We start from the raw sequence: 14,859 nt of genomic DNA, 5'->3' as shown, positions 1-14,859 counted from the left end.
GCTAGACTACGTCTACCAGTCAATCACTAACCAGACCTAAACAAACCAAACTAGACTACGTCTACCGATCAAGCACTAACCAGACCTAAACAAACCAAACTAGACTACGTCTACCAGTCAATCACTAACCAGACCGAAACAAACCAAACTCGACTACGTCTACCAATCAATCACTAACCAGACCTAAACAAACCAAACTAGACTACGTCTACCAATCAATCACTAACCAGACCGAAACAAACCAAACTAGACTACGTCTACCAATCAATCACTAACCAGACCGAAACAAACCAAACTAGACTACGTCTACCAGTCAATCACTAACCAGACCGAAACAAACCAAACTAGACTACGTCTACCAGTCAATCACTAACCAGACATAAACAAACCAAGCTAGACTACCTCTACCAACTGTACCAAATTTTAACCAAGTTCACTCCCCGGATGCGGCAATGAGGACAACCCCCCCCCCCATAATTACGTATACATACCCGTTCTCAAACAGATACAGACACACAGAGCAACGGCAATAATCATGAACATCACACAGTGAGCTAAACATTGTACCAATGTCATACTTACCAATATACTTAAGGGGCAGATACCTCTCCTGTCGAGAATGTAATTACATCAACCTGTTGATAACGTACATCAGCGTTAACATGGCGCAATTATAGTTGTAGATTGTGTTTGCGTTAGCTTTTCGATAGTTGATCCTGACAGTTGTCGTAGCAAGCATGAAATATAAAGGTTGGATGTTCAGTGCACCATCTGTATCATGAATGAGGTAATAAAATTTGGCTTCACATACAGAGTCAAGATGCACTTGCATTCATAATATATAACCCTGTTCAATTTCAGCTCAAAGTCGTTAGATATTTTTTAACGAGCATTTAAGTATACTTCTTGGGTTTCTTAAAATACAAACCCAAGAGACACTTGCATTTATGATATATAACCCTATTGAATTTCAGCTCAAAGGCCTTTGATATCTTTTATTAAGCATTTAAGTATGCTTTTATGGTTTATTCAACTTACGTTTTGCTTGTTGTAAAAGTGTGTCAAGGACTTGTTTTGGTGTTGCAAGCTCAAACTATTCTCTACACCAATTCAAGGCTTTGGTTTGATTTTGAAATTACCATTAGCAGCTCTGATAACTTAAGTGGTTCTTATATGTAAACCGGTGATGTATGTATGCATGTATGTATGTATGTATGTATGTATGTATGTATGTATGTATGTATGTATGTATGTATGTATGAGTGTGTGTGTCGTCTGTCTATGACTGTCTGTCTGTCTGTAAACATTGTCGGTATCTTATTTTCCAATAACTCGGTTAGGGCTTATCAGGAAAATATTTCAGGTTCCTTCAAGTCCATGAACGGCCTGCTCAACCTATGGAGTTGTAGAGGACTGACTTTGATAGGAAAAACTCTTATTGTGAAAACGTTCACTCTTGTTATTCCAAAGTTTATCTAATTGTTCAATATGATTCATATCAAGATGGGTGACAACAAAGCCATTAATAGAGCAATCCACAGATTTATCTGGAAGGGCCCAGACAAAGTTAGTAGAAATTCTTTAATTGGTGATATTAAAGACGAGGGATTGGGTATGTTTGACATTTTTGCCCTTTATAAAACTTCATAGATAAAGCGTTTTATTTCAGAAGAAATTAAACATCAATGGAAGTTACTTGCAAATTTCTTGTTAAAGCCACTTGGGGGTTAGCTTGTTTTTCGGTGCATTTACAAGGTTAACTTACTACCAATTGCATTGTCAAAGTTTTACCACGAAATGCTTGTATTTTGGAGTGAAGTTAATCCCTGTAGTTCGCTCTGTGTCTCAGGTCAAGTTTCGTGGAACAATTCGGAAATTCTCATTAATAATAAGTCGGTTTTCATTTCATTTTTATATAAGAAAGGTATTGTTAATCAGTTAAAAGGCTGAGACAACCTTAATTCATTAGGATGTAATCTTAATCACTTTCTCTACTGGAGAGGATTTCTGCAGGCAATCCCTTAAAGCTTCTTTGGAAAAGAGGTAGTCCAGTGCTCATTAGGCCAGAGAGACCGATTAGTTTTATCTCTAAAGGAAAATCAGTTCAACTTAAAACGTGTCAAGTCAAAACTATTAGAAAACGTATAACAGAAGATTATTTCATTCCTCTGAAAAGCAAGCTTTTCTTTTCTGGCTTTCTTGATATATGCAACAGTGATTGGGTCCATTACTTTTTACTGCCTTTTAAAGTTACCATAGAGTCAAAATTACAGGAATTTCAATGGAAGATAAATCACAATATTTTGTATACAAATACTATTCTTCACCATATGAATCCACCTAGAGTTAATATTAGTCTCTGTACTTTTTGTAACCTAGCGGACTAAACCCTTATTCATTTATTTGTGGAATTTGAATGTACTACCATTATCTGGAACAGTCTTTTGACACTGTGGGGCGTGGCCCTACAAATCCCATCATCGTTGTCAGCTAAACAAATTCTTTCAGGCGACATTTCCTTTTCACACCTGTTGAACCTCATTATATTGATAACAAAAAAAAAACATCATTTATAAATGTAAGTTATCATAAAACATACCATCCTTTGATACTGTGAAAATAAATGTAAGACTTGCAAAAAAGATTCAATGCCATATTGCCAAAAGAAAAGACTGTCTCCCAAAGTGTTGTGCAAAATGGGACAATTTTGAAGTTTAAGTGAATTTTGTTCCCTACCTCTGCACTGTACCTTTTATTCTCAACTTGTTTTAGATGTTCCAAATGGTGTCACGTGTTATTTTTGCACTTGTGTTGCGCTACCCCCCCCCCTGTACTATAGAACCCTTCTCGTTTAGAAAGGATACATTGATTTGTATTAACAGTGACACAAAACGTATTATAAATGCTTGTTGATGACTTTACATACTTCATGTAGTCGTTCTCACAAGAAGCAGAGAAAACCCTTTATATGTTTCCATACACCATCACTATCTAAAAATCTTAAAATTTAAACGATAATACCCCTAACATAGTAGAATGATACTATTAGTGACAGAATAACAATGCTAGTGGTTATGTATTCAATTAGCCCGAATCCTATTTCTGGACCTCAGTGTCTTCCAAATCTTCCAGGAAACGTTCTGCTTTTCTCACCAACAAGTCTTTCTTCATGGCCTCTCTGTGTGATAAATGATAAAACCAAATTGGTAAAGGGATGTGTCAAACTACAAGAAATCCGAAAGGACTTTGTGATATCAATCTAAGTATGTAGTGGAACAGGTGTAATGGTTTTTGAAATGAATTTTAGAGAGCTACACATACAGACATACATTTACCCATGCATACAGAACAAATGTCAGAATTGCTTATTGGTATCATTTGAACTTAATGAATTTTGATTTAGCTCTATATCTGTGATTTTTGAAGTCCCACTGAAACTTAGTTGTCGAACAAGTTGTTCAAATGCCAGCTTCTTATTCTCGGTACAGGAAAGCTTGCCACCCTCGACTTCTCGGCCTTCGCGCTCCCAGATCCCCTACATACCCAAACACGTGTTTCCACGGCAAATAATAAATAAACTTCAAACCTTCGTAGCATCCTTTGTTCGCATATTCAGAAAGTTTACATACTTCATAGTAAGCATGATACAGGTCTATACTTCGATTCTATACAACTCGTTTACAGCAAAACCCTTATGTAATACTCAAGAATTTCGCTATTTCACAATAGAGTGAATTTCCATGGCTCTCAAGTTCGTTTGGTTTCTCGAAATCCAATAATCAAATCTGGACAGAAAGTTATCGATATATATTTCGATATACGTCCTTTTTTGATAATACAAGCAACCCGAGTACTTGGAATGGTCTAGAACCATAGACCCGAAAGGGTCTACGCTAGAACGAAGCCAATTAATGTAGGAACATTGTGGAAACTTTTAGTCAATTAACATTGCAACACAGTAACAACATTTGCATTGTTGTGATAATATGTTAATACTCATAAATGTACGCGTTCTGGCAGCAAAATCGCTCTCAGTATCGAAAGATTTATATTTAAAAAAGAGAGAAGATTTTCAATTGTGATCGAAGAAGAGATCGTATTGATTTATCTTGGCGAATTCTCCAGCAAGAATTTTCGGTAGAAAGCTGAAGATTTCACCCGGAAGTTGAAGCTGACCTGGTTTGACTGACGTTCTTCTTAATCTCACGCATGCTTTTAGCAAACAGAACATAATATGGGCATATCGAACGAAGTGAGGGAGTTTTCAGTATTTACAAGGGAAGGGCCGGAGGAATTGGGGGCGGGTCACATTTTACACCTGTTCTTGGGTTGGGTCATATTTTGCATTACAATGTTTATATTCCGTACTTTTGTGACCAAATTGAAAATTCAATTATAGTGAATTTATAGTTTAAGTATACTCGAGTATATTTTGAGTATAACTGAAATGTACTTGACATTCCAAAGTATACTTCAAGTATAGAATAAGTACACTTTAAGCATACTTTTTACCGTTTCATATTGGTAAGGGTTGTTATGTGTGTTTTGAGATGTAAAAGTGAAATGAGCACTCAACATTTATTTTCTCTAGTATTCTACATGCCAGAATCCAAAAAATAACATTACATGTATTGTTGGAAAATTGTATAATTGCATATTGTTGAGTGTACCATCTCACCTTATCATTCACACTGACCGTGAATGTTTGTTAAAAAATGATGGTAGCAGTGATGATGATGATGATGATGATGATGATGATGATGATGATGATGATGATGATGATGATGATGATGATGATGATGATGATGATGATGATGACGATGATGATTTAGTTTTGAAGTTTTGAATGTCATAGAGAACACAGTGACACAAGTACTGACTCAAATAGTGACAGTGAGTCAGATTAAAGTGACACTGATAATTACAATACTGGAGGTGAGATGGGATGATGATGGTGACAGTGATATCAGGGAACTTTTACGAGTGACCAGATCAAACATAGTATGCACAACATGGAAAGCACATTTTAGATACTAACTAGATTGTGTATGATTATAAGAGAAAGGTAATTAGCCAATCTTTTACTGTTTGTCACTTTATATGTACAAATATTGCTTTCTAATACAGAGTCAAAATCATTTATTTTGTATGTATACATATAATGGGAATATTGATTAACTTTCAGTGTATGCAATTGTCATGGGGAGGGTCATATTTTACAAAATGGGACAAGGGGGGATTTACAAATGGAGAATGGGGAAGGGTCATGTTTTATTTAACATACCCTGTGTGATTTCCTCAGTGCCCCTTGTAAATACAGAATGCTCCCTTAAAACAATTTTTAAATAGTAAAGAGTTTGTATGAATTTATCTCTTCGAATTCTCCAGCATGGTTATCTGCAGCAGATGGGATCTTACTTGCCAACTATAACATATAATGTGAAGCTGCGCTTGTATACAACGTTACAGCATAGGTCTCACCGCAGAAGGAGTTTTAAAGGGAAAGAGAAAAGAAAGAATTGCTTCTGTGCATCACTTACATACCCCACTTTGAAAATTGAGTCAATGCAAGCAGAGTAAATATTAGGTTTTGAAAGCAATTTATTAAAATCATAAATGTTTCTATACACCATCACCATTTATAAACGATTATATTCCCAACATTATACTAAAATGGTGATATAAGTGACAGAATAATGATATTCGTGGTTATGTATTCAATTAGGCCAATTCCTATTTCCGGACGTCGATCCAGGCCGAACTATATTGGATTATATTCGAACAGAAAATGTTTAATACGGAAAGAAGATATGATACACGCACTGATGCTGAAAGTACATTTTATAGTTTGTGTTATCTGTAAATATGAAATCAGCAGATGTAGATATAGTGAGCTATAGATAGATGTAGATATAGTGAGCTAAAAGATTCGTCGTTGTGGGCGCTCCTCCTTACAACCCCGTCTCTTACAAAGGCCAGACAAAAGAACAGTAGTTCTAATCGGTTTTTATTATTATTAAAACGTTATTACGGACGCATAGGCCAGAGAAGAACAAAAATACAAACAGCAAAATATCAATGTAAAATCTCAAGCCAGTGGGCTTGACGCCCACCAAACCGTACATCACATGGAACAACATTATTTAATCAGAGTATTCAAAATATCAATGTAAAATCTCAAGCCAGTGGGCTTGTCGCCCACCAAACCGTACATCACATGGAACAACATTATTTAATCAGAGTATTTTGACTGTCAAAAAGACATAACATAAACATAAACACCGCCTTTCTTCTCAAAACTGAAAGAGAATACAATGTAAATTGCATTGGAAACCATCTCCGCAATGCATTGTTGTAACAAACAATTATTTTTTGACGTATCAATTAGGTCTAATAAAGAATATTGTTTAGTTCCGGTTATACCCGACCCCACCTAGTTGTTACCCGACCCCACCTAGCCGATCCTAAACTTGTTTTACGTATTCGAGAAAAAAAATGAAAATTGTGAAGTCTCGCAAGAAATAGTGGATGCGGAAACTGACATCAACTTAAAAAGGCAATATAAAACTATTCTTCCAATCTGTAATACATCTGATGAGAAGAAACCAGTAACACAGAGACCATATTGAAAACAACTGAAAACATAACTACTTGAACTAGACACTTACATATATAAAAATTAAAAAAAAAAAAAAAAAAAAAATCTACCTACCCCACCTATTCTAAAATTGGATGTTACAGTAATCGGAACCATACAAGTTGTTACCCCTTACATTAAAGTCACACCAAAATGGTTTTCGTATATGTTATTGCAAAAAGTTGTAAGGGGACGCAGTTTCACCGATATAGTACATCCAGAAACTCTCTGAGTACAAACTTGGGTCTATCACAAATTTAAAGTGCTCTACGCTGTTTCAAAATACCTAGATTGTCTTTCAAGTCATCGGTAAAAATATGCCTCAAGTAATTAAAATCGAGAAAATTTCCACAAAGGTTAAGTGACAGAAACCTTTCAAGTTGTGGATGACTTAAAGTGTGCACAGTTTGATTTTCTATCGTTATAAATGATATCTGAGCTTGATTATCAGCATGTAATGTTCACAGAGATGTTTACTGAGGCCTTTGATAGATGGAGAGATGAGACATATAACATCCGAATATGACAAATTATTAATTGAAGCTCCACCCACTTCACAACCAACCTTAATAACGTACGTCAAAAGGACAGGTACCATGATTCAGTTTTGTGATGTCACACTGCTCTCCGAACTGCTTATGAATCTTGAACACAACTGAGGGACAAATCAGTACTAGGCCATCCCTGTAAAACACGTGGTTGCTGTGACACCCTAACATTTGCCTACTGACTGAAACTTACATTTTGATTTGTTCACAAAAGCAAACATTCGGAGACATAAGAATGTTTTAAAAGTGGCGTTAAAACATCAAAGCATTTACTATTTAGAGTCAATATAGTCCATACGTTCCTTCATGGCTGTTCAAGCCTAACAACTATGACGGCGATTTGCCCATTGCTATTAGTGATCTCGAGTCCTGGCCAACCACAACATGTAATGTAAAGCTTTATAGAACGTTGTAGCATAGCACTCATCGTAGAAAGAGATTTAAAGGCAAAAAAAAAAATGTTTCTGGTCAGCGCCCATCACTTAAGTACCCTCTTTCCTCGTTATTTTTTTCTTCAGTTCCGTAAGCCAATTCAGTCTGCAGACGAAAGGGAAAACACAAAAGTAACTCTCCATACATTAATTGCTACACACACACACACACACACACACACACGCACGCATGCACACACACACACACACACACACACACACACACACACACAAACACACAATTCTGTAACATTTCTCATTCAAACTTCAAATCGTGATAGTTTGGAGCCTGATACTTGCTGTATGTATGATTATATTATAGCATTACCAATTCCAGTGAATTTTGTGACGTCATCGCTGTACATTATTACTGATAATGTACTCCGTTATTGGGCATCGCGGCCGCGGAACGAGCATAACAATACAAGCTTATTTGTTCTGTTTCTTCATACGACTAGGTATTTTTTCGAAATGTATGTTGTGACTTATGATTGTCATATATTTCCACTGTTTAAAAATACAACGCATTCATGAAACAAATTTGTGTTCACAGCAGTTCATTGAAGTGTATATGTGTGTGTTCGTGTACATACGTGTGTCGCTATGATTAGTATTCAGCTTCCGGGCCGAACATGGCAGACGATGTTCAGCGCTGTCTATATTATACGTTGTTTTGCCTTTCTCGGTCTACGAATTCACTGGAATTGGCAAAACTATAAAATAATAACAATAATGTACGCCCTCCCAGTCCATAATGGACTCAAGCAAACTTTGCACTCCATAATGGGCGAGGCGACATTATGTTGTTCAAAGTTTGCTTTCGTCCATTATGGGCTGGGAGGGCGTGCATTATTGTTTAAATATAACTATAAGAATATTGTCACACACACGCTGTGTTAAAAGCCCTTGTAATGATCTGAAACCCATTGTTTTTTAATAATGATAACAAAATGACCTTCAGTTGACCATATGCACATACAGCACAGTACAGGGACAATGACGAATAATTAATTTTATTCTCGCGATTTTCAGGATTTCTAATATAAATTATTTTATTTTCTCCATATTTCAAATGAATGTGTTAAATATTGTCATCGTAACTATGTATATTGTTTCCTGTAGTACAATTGGCAGCGAATGATCTCCAGTGATATACTTAACTTTTCGTATATGAGCGGGCCATGTTCATGATAAGCGTGTCAAGTTCGGGAACTTACCCTAAACTAAAGACAAAAGAAGGCCTAGGGTTGATGAAACATCTCGCTAAAAGAATGAATTAAATCAAATATTAATAAGTCCACGTCAGCGATATACAGGTACATAAAATGGATGTGAGATTTATTAAGTAGTCTTGAAGTGAAATGACTTGAAAGTCTTGAAAGCGTAGAATATGAGTTGTACTATGTTATGTATATGTAGAAAAGTCCAGTGACTATTACTTCCGGCCAGACCGGCATTTCAAGATCATGTGACACAAAGATCAGCGACATTTAGACGTTTGAACAACCAGGTTCTAATAACATCACTACAGTCTCAACTTTCCACTGGTAGATCCAATGCTTATGGTTTCCTATGCATAATTTATTTCAGACAAACGATTTCTCACGTTTCTCATCATTCGATATGTTCAGCTTGTTGGTGTCGGTTGCTATAGGTATAGCGGTATAATACATAGGAATGAAATTCACGCCATACAAGATGCATATGGTGATGCTAAAGTATAATTATGTTTAACACTATAAACAAGTACTAATATAACAATTTCTTGAAATAGAACTCGTGGGGGCGCTGTCGACATCAACTTTTAAAACGTCGCGGTTATCAGTTTCACGAAATGGAGTTTCTGTGAATATACCTAATACGAACGTTAGATGCTGTACCACTGAAAACAGTTTCTCCCCTCTGACAGCCAATGTGATTATAATCATAACATACATTAATTTTGGCCAATTATATATTATATATTGCTGCTAATGTCTGTAGTTAATCTAAATGAAAACAATCTGCACTGTCTCAAGTACACACGCAACGGATACGTTATACCCATGTATGAACATCCTCGTACTGGAACTTTTGTTTGGTCAATCAAAGTATACTTACAATAGATTGCAAATTAACATGGCGGACAAAATAATAATAATCCTGATATATTCTTCCGAATGGAAATTTGTTGAAAGGTTGCCACAAGAGAAGCTCCCTAGTGCCCTAGTTTTGAAAAAAAATATGTACATACGGTATATATATATATATATATATATATATATATATATATATATATATATATATATATATATATATATATATATATATATATATATATATATATATATATATATATATATATATATATATATATATATATATATATATATATATATAGTAAACATGAAGTTCCAACCTTATGAACCTGTTTACTGAGATGATAATAAACACACCAAAATACTACGGGAAACCAAGTGTCTCACATTAGAAGTAAATTGTTATCACCTTATAAACTTTATCAATATCTCCTTAGTAAAGGCTGAAGCTGTTATCATTGAAGACGTGAATATTTTCGCAAGAAGTGTGAAAATGAAGTTCAATAATCATATTGACGCCAGACAGCCCCCCCCCCCCCCGCTTAAACGAACGCATTTAGCTTGTGTAACATTGTGCAATCGTGCGTGTATGTGTAGTATTACCCAGTTTCATTTCATATTTTTAATGCTGTAAAAGTATACTATGAACCATCTAATGTATTAAAAGTCCCAATTTCAGTGTACTAAGTGTTCCAAGTCTCAGCCGCTAATAACCTTGACCTTTAACCTTCGGAGTACTCAAATGTTAATGTCAACACGCTTCTCGAGCTCCTTGCTAATCACAGCTGCTTCGTTGATGAAGAATTGATGAAGACTTTTCAATCTGGCCAATTCTTTTGAACTTCATACAAATTTGTCACTGTACTGAATTTGTCCAAATAGTAATCGAGTAACTATGTCTCCTTCTATTTACATCGTGTATTTTGATACATAGTCAGGGCACCTGATATAAATTACTCGGAAGGCTTTCCTTTGTCTAACATCACTTCAAATTCAATGTCATTGCCTGGTTCTCTCTCTTTTTCATCTACATTGGGATTTTCTTCCTCTGATTGTTCGACAGTATTTCGTACAGGTACTATAAGGAACATGATGCAGGCTGCAATCAGTGGTGCAACTCCGGCAATAACAAATGCAAGATAATATGAACCTGATTGGTCAAATATAAAACCTATGAAGAAGAAAGTGAGACAATGAATTTGTATAATTGGGAAAAAGTAAGTAGACTTTATACATGTGTGTGTACGCTCCTGTCGCTCTCTCCTTATCTCGCAATGCGTTTGTCTGTGCATCGCTCTCCTGTCCGTGTGAGTCCGTCTCCGTGTGTCTCACACCTGCCGTCTGTTGTCCCTGTCTCCCCTGTCACTGTATATTATATATAAATATATATATATATATATATATATATATATATATATATATATATATATACTTAATTCAAAAGAATAAGGATATAATATATATATATATATATATATATATATATATATATATATATATATATATATATATATATATATATATATATATATATATACTTAATTCAAAAGAATAAGGATATAATAAGTCGTTACTCAAAGTTTCACGCTTCGAGCGATCATCAGACAACTAAATTGGGATTGTCAAAATCGGTACATACACTTAATCGGTGCATATACATATCATATTATATTATATTATATTATATTATATTATATTATATTGTATTGTATTGTATTGTATTGTATTGTATTTTATATATATATATATATATATATATATATATATATATATATATATATATATATATATATATATATATATATGCATGCGTCTGTGCCTCTTCTGCCGATATGTACGTCTGTCTTTGTGTTTTCTTTTGTGTTAGAACTACAACTAATTATTCAACTAATCGTATAATCGAACAAACAGTAATCCTTTTAACAGATATTAAACTAATGCAAGTGATAATCTGACTGAATAGTATATTTCATTCACTGATACAATGGCACAAATAAATGCTATGACGTAAACCAGTAAGCCAAGTCGTACCTGCAAAAGGTGGACCGATTGTGCCAGGTATTGCCATTAAACCTAAAATAAATCCAATAGCTTGCGACGCATCTGTGGCACCTACGATATTGAAAGCTACAGGTCCCATCATACAAACAAAACATCCATCGAATAGTCCCATAACTAGCACCAGTACAACTAGCAATGGAAAGTATAAAGTTGCAAATGGTAATAACATGGTGATGAAGCCATCGACGAATAACGCTATTTGTTGTAAAACGATCGGACTAAGTACCGTCATATCGACTTGATGGCCACACACCTCTACACGACGCCCTATATCAGCTATACGTCCGAACACCAGACGTCCAATTAATGAGGTTGCACTCAAACAGGTAATGACGATGGCGCCATTCGAGTTAGATGACACAATTTCTACGTGATTTACCTGTTAACAAAAATGAGGTTACAGACATTGATCAAGTCTGACATGTAAAGATAACATTTATGACGTCGACAAAACGACATGTGTCGTGTGACTACTAATAACTGACAGAAGTTATCATTCTTTGTCATATACACAAATTTTCGCCCTTCTAAAAAATCTGTAAATTAAACTCTCTGCATATTGATATTGCCAGCTGCTATATATTTAGAATATCATAAGTGATGTACAAAGGTCTACAGAGTATTGCTTGAATCTATATGTTAATTTGGGACTAAACGTTGTGAGATTTATCTTACCAAATGGACAAATTTAACAAAATGTCCAAGCATTGCGATTGGTATAGCTATACACCATATAACATATCGCTTATTTCTCCATATTTCGATATTCAAATACCGCCTGGCTAATCGTACACAGGATGTTTCATGTGTCGAATTGCTCTCAGGTGCCTGGATTGCTGTCCTCCTTGGGATCAAGGGGCGATACGTAGCAGCGATCGGTATCAAAATGAAAACAAACCCACTGATGACACCAATTGTTATCCACAGTCCAAGCTTTCCTACCATGAGTTCAAGTAACAGTGGAAATGCCATAGAGAAAATACCGCTGCCAGCTGTGACTAGACCATTGGCAAGTCCAATACGTTTTTTGAAGTAATGACCCAGTATCACCAACGACGGCGTGTAGGCAAAGGAGAATCCTGTACCGAGGACAACTCCATAAGTAAGATATAGGAGGTGAAGTTGTCTTACGAATGTGGAAGACAGGGCACCGATAAAGGCAATGATAGCACCAAATAGTGCCGTCTTCCGGCATCCAAACATATCAATACAAATGCTTGCTATTGGGCTCATAAGAAACGTCAGACCAATTGCAATAGAACCAACCCATGCTAGAAATAAAAATAATAGAATATCTGATAAGGTGAAATTCATAATAAATTAAGCGCATGTTTTGAAATATTGGAAAGACTTAACATGAAAAATGATATTTTAATAAGCTTGCAACAATGTATGTTGAAATTAGAAATGGTCGTGCTGCGAGAGCATTTATTTTTAATTTAAAAAAAAATATAATAATAAAGTTCTCGTTTCTAAATAAATGCTACTGTTGTTCTGTTTACAGAATAACTACATTATCCGTACTTCTGTAAAGCGCTTTGTGTTAGATTTCACATGGAACAATAGAAATATGATATAGAACATTGATATAATGACATAATCCACGTTGTGTTTAGCAACATCGTAATGCCTACATCACTCTATCCGTCCGTCTGTCTATGCGGTCTGTCTGTCTGTCTGTCTGTCTGTCTGTCTGTCTGTCTGTCTGCCTGTATGCCGTCTATATGTTTATCTAAATGTTGGTCTGCCTGTCTGTTCGGAAATCTTTGAAATGGCTATTACTAATGTGGTGAGTCATAGATTTTGCTTATTACAAAGTATTACAAGTATTACTATGGTTATGCCTTTGTTAAACGTAAGCACGCCACTTTTTCATTAACTTGAATAGTCCATGTCGTGAATAAATAATTACAATGTATCTCGTTAATTACTTACCAGTATTAAAGGCGTCGGCCCCTGAACTGCTGAGAATGGGATCTTCCAACATAGCAACAAGAAGAACTCCAAACGAGTTCAGAAGACCAAAAATTGTACCATTTGTCCAAAACGCCGCAACACACACAACCCATCCCCAACCTCCTTCTGGTGGTTGACGGACATTGCCAGGCATTCTGAGTTAACGACCGGTTGAAACTAGAATTTAAGTTGAGTAGTTAAGAGTTGGTATTACTCACATTACCCAAATACTCGCTGATTTATTTCGAAGATTTGCTATATATACTGAACATATATAGCCGTCAAAATTCGCGAGAAAACTGTAGGAAAGAAGTATTAGTCTTCTCGATCAGTACAGGGCGACTATTGATCTGGACAGAAACGTAGACAGATTTCTACGACAGTAAAAGAAAAGATAGTGAAACGAAAATTTTCTTCTCATTCTGCGATCTGCCTAGCGGCCTGGACGGTGGAAACACGGCCCACCAACATAAATTGTCGTACGCAAACGTTATTAACCTGGTAAACCATTTACACAGATGGAAATGAATATCTAAAAGACAGGTAAATTGTTACCATAGTTACTGTATCGAATAAAAACTGTCCTACCAAACACAAACGATACTATGGTTTGCCAACACAGATGAATGTTGATTTGAAGAAAATTTTACCATTTTACCTTTTTGCGTAAACAAGCTTAGCGTCAGCGGATTAAACTAGGGTTGGTCGGGTTTATACCCGAAACACGCTATTTTTTATTTAGCCTAGAACATTATTGTTTAAGTATTTTCAAGATTCGTACACTTTGCTATTTTTTCGATTATTTGCTGGCTGCCATTGACGTTTTATCGGTAACTTTGAACTGTAAATGACTTTAGATCCAGATCAAATTAAGAATTAGATCATTTATATCTGAAACATTTACAATAAAATAATCTAAGCTAGTCACAGACGAAACTCTAAAAGAGTTAATACATGAACCCAAACAAATCACAGACTGGTACATTGTGTTATATGGTTTTGTGTCATCGAATCTGACACTGTGACACCAAAATGGTGTGTTTTCTTTTAAAATCGCTGTGCGATGCAAATAATCGAGAGAACTTAATATTGAATGGTATCTCGCGGTTGACCAGTAATGTAAAACACGTAATGTTTTTTTTTTCATT

The 14,859-nt window shown here is 35.4% G+C and overlaps 1 protein-coding gene across 1 annotated transcript; it reads right to left on the bottom strand.

The window, feature by feature from the left end:
* Window positions 1–10,390: 10,390 nt before the first annotated feature.
* Window positions 10,391–13,752, bottom strand: LOC144454009 (monocarboxylate transporter 10-like). Its single transcript, XM_078145405.1, has 4 exons — window positions 13,691–13,752; window positions 12,431–13,026; window positions 11,726–12,134; window positions 10,391–10,865 (listed from the first exon to the last, which is right to left on the bottom strand). The coding sequence occupies exons 1-4, from the start codon at window positions 13,740–13,742 to the stop codon at window positions 10,648–10,650; spliced, it is 1,275 nt and encodes a 424-aa protein (XP_078001531.1). The 5' UTR covers window positions 13,743–13,752; the 3' UTR covers window positions 10,391–10,647.
* Between the last annotated feature and the right edge of the window lie 1,107 nt (window positions 13,753–14,859).

The sequence above is a fragment of the Glandiceps talaboti genome, chromosome 3 (genome assembly GCF_964340395.1).
Source record: "Glandiceps talaboti chromosome 3, keGlaTala1.1, whole genome shotgun sequence".
In the NCBI taxonomy this organism is placed as follows: domain Eukaryota; kingdom Metazoa; phylum Hemichordata; class Enteropneusta; family Spengelidae; genus Glandiceps; species Glandiceps talaboti.
This window is presented reverse-complemented; position numbering and strand designations above follow the sequence as displayed.

Bases quoted from the DNA above. Each gene is read 5' to 3' on its own strand.
- LOC144454009 (XM_078145405.1), bottom strand. From the start codon at position 13,742: ATGTTGGAAGATCCCATTCTCAGCAGTTCAGGGGCCGACGCCTTTAAT. The intron at 13,027-13,690 runs GTAAGTAATTAA...TTTTATTTCTAG, and splicing joins GGCCGACGCCTTTAATACTG to CATGGGTTGGTTCTATTGCA. The intron at 12,135-12,430 runs GTAAGATAAATC...TTTTGTTAACAG, and splicing joins TTGTTAAATTTGTCCATTTG to GTAAATCACGTAGAAATTGT.